This window comes from Egretta garzetta, unplaced genomic scaffold (assembly GCF_000687185.1).
Source record: "Egretta garzetta isolate BGI_Z169 unplaced genomic scaffold, ASM68718v1 scaffold702, whole genome shotgun sequence".
NCBI lineage: Eukaryota > Metazoa > Chordata > Aves > Pelecaniformes > Ardeidae > Egretta > Egretta garzetta.
In genome coordinates this window covers 266,994-284,266 of record NW_009258908.1, presented here as the reverse complement: position 1 = coordinate 284,266, position 17,273 = coordinate 266,994, and the positions used below count along the sequence as shown (strand labels likewise).

The 17,273-nt window shown below is 43.1% G+C and overlaps 1 protein-coding gene across 1 annotated transcript in view; it reads left to right on the top strand.

The window, feature by feature from the left end:
• TPGS2 (tubulin polyglutamylase complex subunit 2) overlaps positions 1-17,221 on the top strand; it is a 17,991-nt gene extending 770 nt beyond the window's left edge. The window contains exons 2-8 of the mRNA XM_035889851.1: positions 516-595; positions 7,677-7,733; positions 8,556-8,643; positions 10,161-10,292; positions 11,926-12,039; positions 13,523-13,683; positions 15,667-17,221. Of these exons, the coding sequence (XP_035745744.1) occupies positions 516-595; positions 7,677-7,733; positions 8,556-8,643; positions 10,161-10,292; positions 11,926-12,039; positions 13,523-13,683; positions 15,667-15,894 (860 nt within the window). The 3' untranslated portion in view covers positions 15,895-17,221. The remainder of the gene's footprint in view (positions 1-515; positions 596-7,676; positions 7,734-8,555; positions 8,644-10,160; positions 10,293-11,925; positions 12,040-13,522; positions 13,684-15,666) is intronic.
• Positions 17,222-17,273: the final 52 nt, after the last annotated feature.

Genomic DNA, 17,273 nt, shown 5'->3' with positions numbered 1-17,273 from the left:
AGCAGGATCAGATTCTGCATCTGTTCAAACCCACTGAATCCAGCACTGAAGGGTGCCCGACTTTGTGAAGTACGGTTGCTAGCAGTTCGCAGCAACACTGCACAACATCTTGTGTCAAGCTGACTGTATCCTACCCAACTGAAATCGCACGGCATGCTTACAAAGAAAGATTCATCTCCCTTTTAGAGTTTTTCCAGGAACCCATGGCTGATTTTTCTATGAATCCTCTGCAAAAGATCACACCTTGAATACAAGACATTTGTGTGCATATGTGTATATGTATCTATAAAAACCGTCAAAGGATGGTGTCCTATGCAGCCCTAGGCATCCTCATGCCAAGACATGTTGAGTACAGTTACACACAAAAAAGAAAGTGACTGCTCAGTCACCAGCACGCTTGCAGTCATTAATGCCTCTTCCCCAGCTGTCATTCAGGTTAGCTTGCAAAATTGTCTGGCTCTCAGTGCTTGGTGTCACCCGTGCCAGCTGCAGACATGCTCCTCTTTTCCTTTTAGAGACTTCTCCAGGAGTTGCTGAGGTGACATTTGTGGAAAAGGAGCCAGCTGAATGCCACACAATCATTTCATGGGAACAAGTGAGTATTTTTGTGATAATACTGCAGTGAGGTCAGTCCGAATGTACAGCAGTCCATGAAGAATGTCAATGCAATGGTTACCTTGTGTTTGTTTGTGAAGCAGCCTGTTAGCAAGACTGATGCACAGTGGAGCCTAAACAGACTTTTTTTTTTTTTTTTTATCAGGTATTACTCTGTCTTTTAGGCTATCAATCACACGCACCTGATCTGTTAGAGAAACTTCATCAGTGTGTGTATATTCAGAATGACAACTCTAAGAAGAAATCACATAACTCTAGTAGGCAGCAACAGTGGTGACTCAGTGGAGAGCAAACATTGTTCTGACTCAGGTCTGAAACAATTTTCCAACTCCCTTTCAAACAAATGGAACAGCTCTTTATTATTCATGGCCATTAAAGGTAAAGGCCTCAAGTTGGAAAATACCACTGAGCCACTCGGTTCATTCCAGTTATCTGTGTGTCTTTTCAGTCTCAGCTATTCACTTCCATTTCTCATAGGCCCTACTTGGACCTCATCTTTGGCTAACCGACCCAATCTTCTGGCCAAGGCAAGTCCCATTGCCTGTTGTAGAAGACTATGAAAGACATGTTACCTTGACTCCACTGACCTCACTGCATCTGACTCTGTGACCAGAGGGCTCCTGAATACTGTTATGTGACTCTGGTGGGCAGAGATGGCATTTTTAGTCCTCTTCTTAGTATACATGTGTTTATCAATCCCATGACCATGGGGGAATAACTGCTTTCTAGGTATCACTCTATGGTAGAAACTGACTGGCCTTTGGAAAGGAGCATGGCCGAGGATGGAGTTGAGTGAATCATCCTCCCACTGCTCCAACCCTGGCTATGCCCTAACGCACAAGCTCCCAGAGACTGCACTTGTTACCACTACATCAGATAACTTCCCCTTGGATGACGCCTTGCCTAAATAGTAGGGAAAAATCTTGCACTAGTTTTGGTAACGCCCTATCCCAATTAGTAATATTTATCAATTTATAAAGCCAGGTCAGAATGTATGTGCTGTAAACCTGTGTTATGTACTGAAACTTGTAAGGTAGCCAGCAACTGTGGTCAGGCAGAAATGTCCGGTTTTTCAGGTTCGTGTGAACCAATTCCTGATTTCCTGTAGCTGTTGTTCAGGTGTTGGATTAACTGGGCTGGAAAGTCTGAGGCACCCTGACTGTGAGCCAGCTCAGGTCTGGGAGCAGCAGCGTGACGTTCGCTCATTCTTCACTTGAGCGCAGAGGACTGCTTCTCCTGAACGCTGTATTGCTCTCATTTTCCGGTGCTGTTACTCCTCCAAATTAAATTGGGTTTGTTTCAAAATTGAGCTGTTCTCATAAAGCCAAGCTTTGAAATGCTGTGGCCAAAGCACTTCACTCCAAAGATGTCAAAACAAAACTTCAGCTCCCCCCCCTACCTCCATGATGGACTGAGTTAATTGTGGAAGTAAATGGTAAAAGTTAAGTAGGTACAGTTGAGCCGGACTGCTAATGAAGTCCTTCACAGACTTCACTATCTATTTCTTTGGTTTTGGTTCCAGTTGCATTGACAAAACCTGGGATCACCCTTCTCAAATTAAAGATATTTTTTTTTCTTGAGCTTAGTAGATGAAGTCTGATACCCGAAACAATCCATGCAACTGCGGTATGTTGTGCAGTGATGACTAAGTGCAAAGCACTCAGTACCTCACAAGGTCCTTCCAGGACGAACTTGCACCTCACTTTTCCTCAAATTCATCCTGCTTGGATTTGAATACAAGTTTATGTGTACCCGATGCTCACTTTTATCAGTTTTTTATTTTTTGTAGCCACTAGGTGGCAATACTTATGCACGTAACCAATTCTCCATAGTTGCGATTTTAACAAGATGTTGTCACAGCCTGTATTTTTAACTCTCCCCTATGTCTTTGGTTATGAAAGTATTTGCAGGGCTTTTTGTGTGAGGTAGGGAAAACTAGTCAAACTATTCCCAAAACTACATTCTTTTTCCCAAAAAACCCTCTCATTTCATTGAGACTCACTAAATAAGACCTGTTCTTAAGATATTTTTTTTTTTTTACATTTTTTCTAGAGGCATTTTTTCCAGTCCTATTTCAATTTTGCAAGGGAAAGATATTTCTGCTTAGAGAAAATCTATAGTATTCAGAAACTCTTAAAATAAAATCAACCTTTTTTAAATTATGAATTACTAAAATTTTATTCTAGTAATACTGGCAATGTGTATTTTTTTTCATCTCCGTCAGCTGTGTTTGTTAAATTGGGCTGCCCTTGGTTTGTGCTAGTATTTAATTGGACACTGAGATGGAAGTTTTAAAATCTTAGATCAGCTTGTTGAATGTTCATTAGCTGCCATGAGGCTTTGGAGAGGAAGGTGAGCTTTGTGACAGGAAACGATGCATGAGGACAGTAGGAGGGCAGAAGAGATTTTTTCTCAAGGCTTTCTATAGAGGCAGAAAGAGCTGTTAAGTCTCACACTTCAGGAATTGAAACCTGAAGTTAGTCCTGAATATTGTATTGGAAATAAGCACACTTGCAAAAATGTTTAAGGTATATGATTGTCGAGTGTTTACATGGGTAGCACTGCTTACCCAAAACTTACAAGGAGTTAAAAATATTTTAATAAAACCAGACAGTTTTTTCACGTTTCCTGATATTTAGACCTACCAAGATGCTATCTTTTCCCCAAGAAAGTGACACAAGCGATGGAGAGGGGGAGTAGAGACAGAGTTAACAGATCACTGGAACATCAGTGCTAATAACTGTATGTGGTCCTATGAACCCGTTCCCACTCCTAAAATCAGGCTAGCAACTGCCCTGCTCCCCTCCATGTGGAGTTTTTAAAAGTAGGTGTTATACTAAATTATTGCTAGGAGGCACTCTGGTATTTGCAGTGGCAATGTCTGAAGCATGTTTTCTTTTTGCCTCATCCAGAAGAGAAATAAGTCACTCACACCAGTGTTTTGGTGTTCAAAAAAATAGAAAATTGCATTCTGTTGCGGGGAGCTGGAGGTCTCAGAGCTCAGCACCACAGCAGGCCAAGCAAAATGAAGGGAGTTATTATGCCTGTTCCTCTAATGGGCTTGTTAGCAGGGTCTGAACTGCCCCTGCTGGCTCTAAGTGATCCTTGCCCATCACTTTGCTGGAGCGTTGATAGTCTACAACTCTACATGGGAAACACGTTGTTTCTTCTCATGTACTTTGTCTACAAAGTTTTAATTTTCTGTAATAAAACCATAGGATGAGAGGAAATGGTCTCAAGTTGTGTCAGGGGAGGTTTGGATATTAGGAAAAATTTCTTTACTGAAAGAGTGGTCTAGCCTTGGAACATGCTGCCCAGAGAGGTGGTGGAGTCACCATGCCTGGAGTTGTTAAAAAAATGTGTAGACGTGGCACTTTGGGACATGATTTAGTAGGCATGGTGCTGTTGGGTTGACAGTTGGACTTGATGATCTTGGAGGTCTTTTCCAACCTTAATGACTCTTATGATTCATAAAAAACCCCTCAAGCAGTCAGATGCTTTCCTTTTGTGGACTGTCTTACGGTGTGAGACAATTTAGAAACTGTCTCTGCATGTAAATCTCAGTGGGAACTGCGGTAGCAGTTTCTGGCTATTCTAGAAGTCTTCCCATAGCTTCTGCCATTTTTTTGACTCAAAATTATACATGCAAGCATGTGCATCCACAAGGGTCCTTCTTGCCGTCCTCCTTGTAATGTCCTCCCTCGGCATTAGGCAAGCCTGCTATCCCCGATCCCCAGGAGCGCAGGATCTGCCCGTCTTGAACCTGCCTTGTGGCCCTCACCATGGGAAGAGGCAAAGTGGATCCAGCAGAACCAATGCATGAAGAAAGGTGTATTTCCTAAAGCGGCATAACAGGGAGACGCTGGAGGACTTCTGGGACGTGGATAGTGTTTCTGACACAGTGTTACCCTCTGGTGGGGCCTCATAATATGCTGATTAAAAAATTGGCTATACAACACCATCCTCGAGAGAACTGTCAAATGCTGTTCTCTGCCACGGGGGACAGGTCTGTCTGGGCCCCGTGCCTTTAGGGGCAGGAAATCCAAGCAAGGTGATCTCCTGGGAGCCCCCCCCAGACCAGATTTATAAAAGGTGCAAGAAGAATGTCTCAGGATGTTACATAAATTAACATTTTCTGCATTCACTTGCAGCTAGGGCAGACCAGTCATGAAACAGCGTGACGTTAGGGAGAGAGGAAGGTGACTGCTGATGTGCTCTGCTATGTGGAAGCCCTGAGAAGTGACATAAATCCCCTCCTTCTCTCCCCAGAAGCTGGAAAAAACTAATTCAGTTTTTTAGAGAAGTCTCTCTAGAGTGACATGCTTTGATTGCTGTCTGTCTCTTTAACATGTTTGCTTAGGAGGCATTGTTACAACAGTGCTTTAAGTGAATTGCCATATGTCAGTGTTTTACCTCTGGATCCAGCGCTGATCAGGTCTTGACAGCAAGGCTACCCTGGTTCTGATATTTTACTCTTTCCTCAGTGGTCTGTGCTTTCTTGGGAGACTATTTGGGGATAGTATGGAAAACAAACAAAAGAAATAGACCTCACACACCATATTGGGCACTTGGGATATTTTGTTTTACAAACTGATGAGTGTAACCACATGGCTGGAGTGAAAACAGCTGCTCACCAGGGCTGTGGTTAAGCCACTTCTGGCACGTTGTTAGGAATATTATATTTTATGGGGCTGGAGATCACAACCCTGGAAACTAAGAGTTGAGCAGGGGTAGTACAGAGTTTGTGAAGCCATTTTTAATACGCAGTGTTGGCTTGTTTCTCTGATTATGCTGTCAGAAGACCACTATTTTGAAGTCATAGGATCATGTGGTTAGGCATAATATGACAGATTAGTCAATCCTTTCTGCCAGATGGGAGAGATGGATATTAGTGAAGCTTTCTATATAGAGGCCTTTTCCTGTAGACCCCAGATTTGCTCTGGTGCAGTGTTTTCCACCCATCTATTTTGTACCGTTGTTTGGAAGGTCATGCAAAGAGAATGGTTAGGAGAATCCTAAAATAAAGTGAGGACAGCAGCCATTTGAAGAAACATGCACATGTTGATCTTTCCATCCAGAAAAGGAGGATTCAGAGCAGAAGGCCAATCCAGATGTGATTTTTTTCCTTGTCTTAATCAGCTGTATTTGTTAAACTGGGCTGTGCCCGGTTTGTGCTCGTATTCAACTGGTTACTGTGGTCGAAGTTTTAAAATCTTGTATTTTGTCATCCCCATGGATCTGGTTTTCCTGCTTAGAGGAGAACACCCACTGAAGTCAAGAGAGCTGTTCCCATGTGTATTTTTACTGCTGGGGTAGATTAGTTAAAATTGGAGGGGCTGAAATGGACTGAAAGTGCTGTGCAAATATTTATACTTTTCTTTTGTAGTAGGTCTGTCATATTTTCTTTTTTCATAGTTTTAAACCTAGTCACTGCACTTACAGCTACAGCTTGAAATCGGAAGTGGTGAAAGCACAACATGAAATTATAAATATTTAGGACTGAGAAGAACCCACAGAAGAAGGTGTGTTTGTTAAAGGCATTTGAAGAACTTCAGTTATGTTCATGTGGTTTAGCAATCTCCTGAAACGTACCACCAGGGCCTCAGCCATCAGCAGGCTCTTGTCAAAGGATGATATTCTTCTCAAAACAAAGCTTCTACGGTATCAGATTCTCTGCTTTAGTACCTGTTGCCGCTGAAGATTTTCCCTTCCTGGGTTAGGAAAGCACTGTGCTAGCAACCAGCAGCTGATATTGCAAGCTGCAAAGCCATTAATATGTGGCACTCATCAGTAGCAGTCTGTCAGCATAAATGGATATGCTTAGAAAGTAAGTTAACATGCAGGCAAAGGTTGTGGGTGGGTTTCAGGGTCTTGCACCCTGGCATATACACCATGGTTTAGGGGACAGTGAGTGTGACAGCTCAAAGAAAGTGACTGTGAGTAAGGCTTTAACAGGCAGAAGGGCTGCCCTTGTCCTGGGGGAGGAAGGGGATGTGGACAGGAGGAGGCCAGTGCCTTCCCTTGCTCATGCCAGTCACTGATGACCAGAGACCAGTGTTGGAGCTGGATGCCCAGCTGGCAGGTAACTCCTACTGGATAGATGCATTGAAGCAACATCAGGGCAGATAACTGGATATGCATAAGTTGCAGACATGGGAAAGAATCTGATCAGCATCTCCTGAGATGTTACAAATCTGTGCCCCAAGTGAAGCAGAGCTATGTGAACTGCATGTGCATGTTTGTTTCCTTTAGCTACTGGTTACCAGAATATTCTTCTTCAGAGGCACAATGTTGGAAAGCTACTAACACCTGACTGCTCTGTTTTCTCCAGATAAATTCTGTAATTGCTGCAAAACCCACTCAGGCCTCTGAGGCCAGGCTGTGAATACCTACCTGAATAACATCTTGATCTGTGGCAGCATAAGCCTATATGAGGGACAGCACCACTGACCTATAAATGTTCTTAAAGTTTGTAATTCTATCTTTTCTTGCTTTGAGTGTCAGACTCACTGCACAAAGAGCAGGCCATATCTAACAGCATGTCTTCGAAATTGGCTGAATGAAGGAAATACACCTTTTTTAGAAAAGGCTGTAATTATAAACAGGTCTCAGATCAACGTTTTAAAGAAGTTGTCTACCCTCCTAGTTCAATGACAAAGCTTGATTCTCAGAGGGTTTATTTGTGCCCTTATCCCTGAGTAGATTTTAAATCACATGAGACTGAAAAGGGAGAATGACCACAAGCTGCAGCTTGGAGGTTCAGGCTGCAATTAGGAGAACTTTTTCACAAGGAGGGTGATGCAACCCTTGGACAAGTCAATGCAGAGATTGTGGAACCTGCATCATCGGAGGCTATCATGAGTTTTGGGGTCTGATTCTTTTGGAGTCTTGAATTTGACGATACCTTAAATGTGAACTCATTTCAATCTTTCTCAGTCTGTTTTTTTTCTAAAACAATTACAAACAAAACAACAGACAACTCATTTAGTCATGCGTGTTGCTTGTCTTCTTAAAACTGACAGGCTTCTGTACTGTTTCATTTTTTGTTCTTGACGCATCAGCAGGAGCAGAGGGTCACTGGTCTGCAGGAGTCCTGTCACCAGGAGCAGGGCTTGCAGGTACCTCTAGCTCTTTGGGCTTCTTGTTGTTCTGAAGATTAAGCCTTTATCCTTCCTTCCTCATCTTTGTTGTTTAGCTGAAGAGTGTGAGTTAAGAAAGGCTCCTTCCACAACAAAGGTGTGTATAGGAGAAGGGTCCTGGTTCATAGAATCTTGCTCAGCAGCTCACTGGAGTTGCTGCTTTCACTGTTGGCTCAGAAGGGCACAGGCTTAGGAGCCCCAGACAAGCACTGAAGTTTGGTGGCATGAAGCCAGACCGTGAGGTTTGTGAGAATGACTTTATGTGGTTTTGCACACATACTGTTTGTTAAGTGAAACGTCAAACCTGCTTGACTGTGTGTCTCTGCTTCTCTCATCTACTTGGAACTGAAATCCCTCAGAAAAAGACAGTCCTTGTGCTATTATACATGCTTTAGTGGAACAGGTAGGTTTAGTCTGACTTCACTTAAAGCAAAAATCTACTCTTGTAAACTGTGTATATAAAGAAGCTGATTGTTCTCATGTAAGTGAACTTGGAGTCTCTGTTAGTGTCAAAGGATGGTATGTCATCTCAGTTGGGGAACAATCCTGTAATAATCTTGTGATGACTGACTGCTCGTTGTGAAGTTTTCCCAAGTCATCTTTGTTAATACAGTAGCATAGACCCAAGAAATAATGCAGTTTCCTCTCAAGGTTTTAGGATGAGATATTTGAGCTGATTTGAGTCATCTTGGAGTTGAGCAAAATATTTGGCAGCAAATATTTCTATACCAATATTCAGTTGTTCTTTGGGTTTGAGGCACGTTCTGCATTTTCCCGTAACACTCTGATTGTGATTTGCAGAAAAACTCCTGCATATTGCCAGAGGATTTAAAGAACTTCTATCTGATGTCCGATGGCTTCCAGATGACCTGGAGTGTGAAGACTGATGGTGAGCCAGTAGCCTCATTTCATTGCAGCCAGTCTTTCCTTTGCAGAATCTGTTTAATTTCAAACTTACCTTCTGCATGGTCAGTACACACCTGTCAGCATCCAGTATTAGTCTGAGCAAAAGCACATGCACCAGGTCATTTTGAATGAAAAATTAGCACCATTCCTTAACTTGCAAAAAAATGAAGTAATTTTCTTCTGCTAGGCAGCTTGATCAGTGACTACGGAAAACTGACCTCTGATTTAATAAGTGAGTGCAGTTCTGCATGGGATTGTAGACAGTTTTAGAGATGTCCTGGTGAGGAAAAAAAATATGACTGCACATCCTGATGCAACAGGGCAAAGCCTATTGCATGTGCTGAACTTCCACAGAAGACACATGTACACTGAACACTGGCTAGAAACCAAACAAGTCTTTATGACATAAATACCATTCTGTAATACACTGGCCATCTGTTGACACTCAGATTTAGGTATGTAGTTTAAATCTCATACCTAGAGTCCATCTGTAGTTCATGGAGAAAGAAGCTGCTCTAGCACATTATCCTATCATAAAGCAGCAGTAAGAGTCAGCCTCTGATAATGTCTCTTTATCACTGAAATTACATGTACGTGCCAGAGCCTGATTCTGCTTGCCACCACCTAAAGTCCATTCACTGGAGTTATTTCTGGAGTCAGTGGTGGAAGTGAGAACAGGACCAAGCTTTATCATCCATCCTTGTTTGGCAAGAATCAGGCAGCTTGTTCACTCTGCACTGGAGCCCTGCAACTATTATCCTGGCTCTTGCTGCCTTCAAGTGACGTTGTCAAATTGGGCTGCAGACACTGCTTGCTTCTGGAGACGGGTGTTAAATACAGGGTTTTCCTCAGCAAGTGGGATTTCATTTCAGAGACAGTTGACATCAGGGCTCTAGCACCAGCACTGAGTCCCATCCCCCAAGTGGGATTTAGTGTGTTGTGACCTCTGAAGAGTCTTATTTTCAGGGCACACAAGTGCACAGAGACCAAGGCAGCTGACATAACTGTCTTGTTTGAGCAAGCATCCAATAGTGCCCTCTCAGGCCCTTCACACTGACACAGTGGCTGAACAGGGTGCTTGACGACTTGATGTCTGGTAACAGTACTAGTCCTCAAAAGGTGAGACAAGTGACAAGTCCTCAAGCATTCATTCAGGAACACCCACATGTTGACACACTGACAAAAGCCTGTGCTGGAGTGGCAACCAAGAGGATGCACCCTGAGCAGGTACATGAGGTGGAAGAGGACAAGCTGCCCAATATGCTGTGAATGGGTGGGGTGGTTTCTGGTAGGAAGGACAGCAAGCAGGAAAAGGAGTTTTGAGGAGGTGGCTGTAGCTAGCCAGGATTTTTAATAGCCATTTTCACAGGACTGGACTAACATCTGCACCACAGGCTTAGCCAGCAGTGTAATTCTCATACCTGTACAGCTCTGGAGCAAAAGCAATACCTCCTATGCTTTCCTGACACTGCATGAGATCAACGATTGGTCTTATTGCAGGTACTCCAATGCCTCTGGGCTCCATGGTGATAAATAGTGTCTCGAAGCTATGTCGCCTTGGGGGTTCCTCTATGTACACTCTGCCTAATGCACCAACTCTTGCTGACCTGGAAGATGACACAGACGAGGAAGGTAAGGCTCTGTTAACAAGCTAGAAAAGGTGCTCTGTCTCATCCCTTTTGCTCTGTTAGGGTAGTGTTAGGATATAGGACAGGGGTATAGCAACAAAAAAGGTCACTCCCGGTAGATGGGGTTTTCTTTGTATCCTGGGCCAGATCTGCTATATGTCCTATTAGGCCCCTACAGCCTTGAGAGGTAGACCTGTATGCTGTGAATCTTGTGGGGAATGTTAATGCTGCTAGTCGCTAGGATTATTTGCATACTTTTAACAGCCTGGTAGACCCCCTGTTCTGCCTCTTCCCTATTTAAATTTTTAACTGAGGCTTCCTCCAGTGATACAGCTTCTGAAGTCTTTTGTGTGGTTATGGTGTTACATGAACAAAAGATAACAGTTTTTGTCTTGGTAGTGAACAGACAGCTGGATACGCTCTTTGGAACTGGAAAAATAACTCTAATAAATACATATAAGTATGAGGTCACACTGGAAAATGTGTGTTTCCAGACTGACTAGAAATGATGGGCATCCTGCAGTTTGGAGAGAAAAAGAAGAAAAAAAAGCCCACTGTTTTTCTCAGAGCTGGAAGAAGTAAGAAGATAAGAACAGAGCCAGGTGTCGTGCTGACTCCTTAAAAAATACCTACTTGATTTCAGTCTTATCTCTGAATCTTTATAGCCCTTGTAGCTTCTAAATGTGGCTGAAAGTTTCTTTTTGCACATTCCAGCTTGGCTGCAGTCCTGATCTTCTAGACATTGTAATGAAATGGGCCAAATTCTGCTTCCATTTAGCCACTCAGACCTCCACTGATACACTTACAAGGAACACTGAGAAAAAGTTATGTCCCCACCAATGTTCTCATACTGACTTCCATGAAAAGCTCTTCTGAAGAGTACAGCTCTAGTGTCCCCCTTCTTCCTCAGCATCATTAGAATTCAAAACAATACTTTGCAAGAACTTGCAGCTACACAATCCCAAAATGGTCCTGTAGAAAGGCTATGTGGTGGTTGTGGGTCAGAAGCTGGATACAAGTCAGAATGTGTGGCTTATGAGGAGGATGCTGATGTTACACTGGAATATGTGAAGAAATGTATATGTCTCCAAGTTCATCAAAGTCTACTGCCAAGAGAAAAAGAATAAACTGTTCTCCCTGTCCTCCTTAGAAAAAAGGAAAGTAGGGCAAGAAAAGAGGCGGTGGGTAGAACAGAAGTAATGGGCTTCAGATGCAGCAAGGATCCACATGAGGAAAACTTCTAAGTGATAACAATGGATTTGGGTTGACTGCCTGGAGATTGTGGCATTTCCAACACTGGAGGACTGTAAGACAAGATTAAACAAATGCCTCTCGGGAGTGACATCTGTAAAGCTGATTCTGCTTTATGCCAGGGAAGGACTAGAAGGCAGCTTGATGACTTTTTTCAGCCATCAGATTTTGACTCTGGTTTGTTTTCCTACCGGCAATTAAAATTTTTCTCACCTTTTTTTTTTATCACTGGGAACTTAATCCTTTCCAAGAAGCATAAATATAATAGTTCAGTTTAGTTCTTCCTCAGCTGATTTATTCATAAGTATCAAATAGATTGACCTTTGGCAGCTGAGTCACAGTCAGTTTTCCAAACGTGTTTCATGAAGACTTTTTTCTCTTTTCAGGTGATGGAGACAAACCAGAAAAGCCACACTTTGATTCTCGTAGTCTTATCTTTGAATTAGACCCATGCAATGGGAATGGGAAAGTTTGTCTTGTTTATAAGCACGCTAAACCAGGTAAGACTGAAAAGAGCTAAGTTAGCCATCTCTTGTTCTGGATTGTACCTGGAGGCCGCATGCGTAGGATCACCTTATATTTCTGATCTTCTTTGCCATTTGTAGATGAACATTTACTGGGACATCCTGTCTCCACTGAAGTCAGGAGCTAAACCTTACAGAGACTTAACTGGAGCTAACATTTTCCCTCCTTTTAATGTTTGAATCTGAGTTACAGTTTCTGGATGTGTAGCATAATGAAACAGGAAAGCATTCATGTATGACCTACAGACAGTCATGTGGAAATAATGCAGAAGGCTATAGCTCAGCCACTAGCATAGCTCTGGTTACTTGCATGTCTCAGAACAATTCCCTTACATTTTTATGAGAAAAGGTGTAATGCTGCTTAGAAGCAAAGGGTAGGTGGTAAAAAAGGTCTTGAGCTGATTGAGACAGACTTAGACTGGTTCTTCCACCTTCTGCACAGATGCTAGCACCTCCACGTGCCATCTAGGTCAAAATTTGGCAGCAAGGGTTGAACAGCAGAGTGCAAGATGTAAGCTGAGCTGTTCCTTCTGACAGATACGCAGAAAGCTGCTGTTAGTAAGGGATAACTGAAATACCCAAGTCGCTTGTACAGTGGTTGTCATCTGGCACAGTAGGTGTATGTGTATACCCGTATGTTCACTGTGTGGGGGTGTGCGATTGTGATATACCTATTCTTAAGAAAACACTTTGGTTGTTATCTTCTGTCTTTTATTGGGTGTGACTACAATTTTCAAGGCAGAAACTTCTTACCTGTCCTCTTGCCTTCCAGTCTTAGTGATGTCAGCACATACAGTGGATAACCTGGGCAAGGGGAGGGAGCGTTGTTTACAGGTGTTGATGTCAGCACAGGGGACAGGCAGTGTATTTAATTGACAGTGTTCAGCTCAATTTCCCAAGTAAAATCACTTCTTTTTATGCTCCGAAGGATGTCACCAGCAGAGAAATGTTTGATCACTGTGGAAAGATTTTGAAAAATGTGTTTTTGTTGGCAGCGCACACTCCCATGACTTCCAGACTCTGGACTCTATTCAGTAATCCAGACGACTGATGATTGAGTTAGTTGCTTTTTACTTTGTGCGGTAGATAAATGTTTGCCATAATTGTACTTTGAACTTAAGCTACAAAGCTGCTGATGTCCAAGCGTGTTCCATGTAGAACATCAGTCCCAGGTTGGGAAGGAATAGCATTGCATACATTTTATAGTGGGAAAAATTAATATGATGGCTATTGCATGAGTATTTTTAGTAAGGCTGGGAGCAGAACCCAGTCCTTTTTAGTCCCCATCCTCTAAACGTTAAGCCACACTGCCTCTGGAGAATCATCTATGTTAGTCAGGGATGCTGCATTTTAGAAGCTGCAACCTTTCTGGTAAGTATGTTGTGTCTCCCACCCAACAATGGCCAGAGGTTGATCTTATCACTGCAAAGCAACAGTATTTGTGTTTGGTTTGTTCTAGTTGTCTCTCCAGACACAGAGATATGGTTCCTGGACAGAGCTCTGTACTGGCATTTCCTCACCAAAACCTTCACAGCCTACTACCGCCTGCTCATTACCCACCTGGGTCTCCCACAGTGGCAGTACGCCTTCACCAGCTATGGGGTCAGCCCCCAGGCCAAGGTAGGACAGCAGGATCCAGCTCATCAATGTTTCACATAAGTATAGACTGGAAAAACATCTTCCCTCCTTTTGGCAAGCAGCCTGTAAGCTCAAGTGGGCCTCCCTAGTGAGCCATGGAAGGGGGTGTGAATCTTTCCCCTATACCATGTTAACAGTCATTTGTTTGTGTTAGTGAATTCATGAACATGTGTTAACCCTGCTTTTCTCACCTGAGTTTGGCTCTACCTTTGACCTCTAATACCAGGTGGTAGAACCCCCATTATTTCTGTGCTTTCTTGACTCTGAAGCCAACCTCCACTTCCATGACTGCTGTCAAGTGGGGAGATGTAAAGCCATTCATCCCCACAGCTACAAAAGATTTGTCCGGATCAGTTTTCTGGGCATAGCACTGACCATGAGCCCACTGCTCTCTGGGTGGAGAAGAAAGTCTGGGTACCTGTTAGACAGAAGTCCAGAGGAAGACTATCAGCATAAACTTTGCCAAGAATATGAATTCCTTTGCATCCTCCTCAGTCATGAAGGGATGCCTTGATAAAAATGATGCTCCAGAAGAGGCAATTTAAATGCCAGCAGTCCTAGAAGTGTTTAGATGAGAGCTCCAGGTACAGCCTCATGACCATTTCAGCCCCTTATTGTTACTAAAATTGCTGTTCTGCTCTGCCAGAACCCAGTAGTTGGAGGCTCCTGCCATTCCTCTGTGCTTGACTGGGCCTTCAGCCCTAACCCTGCTTCTACCTTGTGAGAGGTCAGGGAATGGATCTGACAATGCTACCGAACACAGCACATAAGCCTGAGCAATGTCTGTGCATGTTGGCTTGGCCTGGAGGGTCTCAGTCAGCCCCCTGCACTTTGTGACAGCTGTCTTAGCAGCATGACATTCCTTGGTCCTGCCTCAGCCCTGTGCGTACATCAGAACCACTCACTAAAATCACTGCTGACTTCCCATCTATCAATGGCTGTAGAATTTGGCTTTTTGTATTTCTGGTGTCTTTTCTGTTGTACCGTGCTGTACTTTTATCTGTCAAGACTGTGTACATGGTACACTAGCATATGCCTCTGCTCTGCCTTTCTGTAATTTTCCTGCCAGAATATTTTATTATGTTCAGCATATTCACAAACCCTAGTTTCATATATTCCCTAATCATTTGCAGCCTCTGTTAGTTAAAATCCTCCTAGTGTGTTAACCATTATCATTTTTAAAGGTCTTCAAGGGTGGTATCTTAAAGCTGTTTTCCATTAAGCGGTACATGAATAGATCGCCGTCTACGTTTCAGTATTGGTCTTTTGTTTATCTTGTTCAACACTTTGCTGATCATTTATGTGGGATTTGTAATACCATAACCCCTACAGTTTTATTTCCTGACTTTGTCAATGGAAAACTGATAGGAAAAACACCCAGAGATGAGAACTGCAGGGCACAACATTGTGGTGGCATCTAGGAGCCAAAAAAAAAATCGTTGCAGTCACCTCTAGGTATAAAGTTAGGCTGAAGAGAAACAAACACAAAATCCTTTGTGTAAAGAGTTAAAAAACCTGCATTATTGTATGTGTGAAGAGAGGGAGAAGACTATATTTTGAGAAGTTCAACTAGTTTGGTTCCAATTTATAAGCACTTTTAAATTCCAAGGTTTTTTAATCTTTTCTGCTTCTCTGAATCTAAATAAGTTTAGTTTCATCCCCTCCCTTTGCTTTTCCTCCTGTGATTTAAATCAGGAGTTGCTCCTGATAGGAGTTACACTGCAGGGAAGGTACTATTAGGCTTGTGTCTGGTTCTTCTCTTCCCTGTCTGGAATGTGGAGCAGCTCCAGGACCGTAGCTGTAGCTGTGCCTTGTGTATCCTTATCACAAGGCACTCTGTGCAGTCCTGTAAACTGCAAACTGGTATGGTTAAAATCAGGTGTCAGGGGTGAGGGGGAACAGGGTGGAAAAGTCTAATTGCAGTTTGATTTTAATCTTTTCCTTCCCCACCATCCTGCCTTTCAGCAATGGTTTAACATGTATAAACCCATAACCATCAACACAGCTCTCTTCTCTGAAGAAGCCGATTCCTTTGTGAACAAGCTGGACCCCAATAAGGTGTTTAAAAACAAGAACGAAACTCCAGTGATCAAAAAGAAACCACCCTCCCAGCCAGCAGGCTCCCAAAAGAGTCACACAAGCATGACCTCCTCCAAGACATCCTCAGTAGCTGGGAATTCTTCAAGGAAGTGACACACACACACACACACACACACACACACACGCAGAGATCTGACCCTGGACAGCATTTGCAATAAGCTTTGATGTTCTCTGATGCAGAGTCTCGGTGGTTCAGACCAAGTTCCTTGTGCATGAATGGATGTGCCCATGGAAAACACATTGCAGCATTTGCATGAAATATAGCCACAATGTACTTTGACATGGGGGGGATGTAGCTCCTGGAGACTCTGAGGAAAAAAAAAACCTGAGACATTGATTTTATTCCCTCTGCTACTTGCAGCGTGTACTTTTCAGAGGGCATGAAGAAGCCCTTGATGTCACTGCTCTGTAGGGAAGCTTTTGTTCCTGTGCAACTACCGTGGTGAAATGAAAGCAAATGTAAGTCACCATTACTTTAGTAGACCCATGCTGAAATACAGCATATGAAGGTGTTTCTGCCGTCTCCTTTGAAAGAAACCTGTCCTGACCTTGCATGCTATGGGAGCAGGCTGGAACCCTTTGAACAAAGAAATATCTTCTGCTTCAGACAGAATCACTTCAGATCACCACAATCACCACAGACTTCCCTGTGCTCCTTCCAACTTCTGCTCTGAGATTTGTGGTGCAAAGGCACCTGGGGCTTTCATGTCTCTGCATTGGCCTAGCTGCTTGCTCTACAGCCCAGACCACTTTTTGGCCTTTGTGCCATATCTTTTCAGATAGTGATGTCAGTGATGCCCTTCCCCATAAGCCCGAAGGCAGCCAGAAGCTGCAAGATCCCTCATGGCCTCTGCTTTCTCCTCTTGTGGGAACTGCTGGGCTAGGGCAGGTCAGTGGTGTTCAGAGTCCCATACACCAGGAGGACCCCTTGGTTTGTCACACATTCATTTGCAAAGTTGTCCATTCAAACAGCCTTTGTCACTTTTCAATTGGGCAGGATCTGACCAGGGGCCACTGAGATCCTACAGCCTTTAAAGCCCCTGATGCTGTTTTCTATATTGTAAGTTTTCAGGTTAGAACTGCACTTTAACCCGTTTACCCCTGGTTTGGAGTTACATCCGATTGTTCCCATTACTTTTCTACACCATTCTGCATCTTAGATGTGCTGGAAATACATGGTAGCAACCGACACATTTTATGCCTAAGAAGGGAAATCAAAGTCACCATCTTCAAATAATCATTGATTATTTAAACAGCATCATTTTTATTTATGAAACAGTCACATAATTACATAAGACAAACCTACCTCACAGGGATGTTGTGAGGCTTCCATGAGTATTTGTATGGCCTTCAGAAAGATGAAGCCACCCTGCAAGTGCTTAATAGAATTTTAATAAAGATGTTAGTATTTTCCTCCAGAGTGATTGGGTATTTGAAGATGCTTTTGGGAGCACATGCACGAGGATGTATGG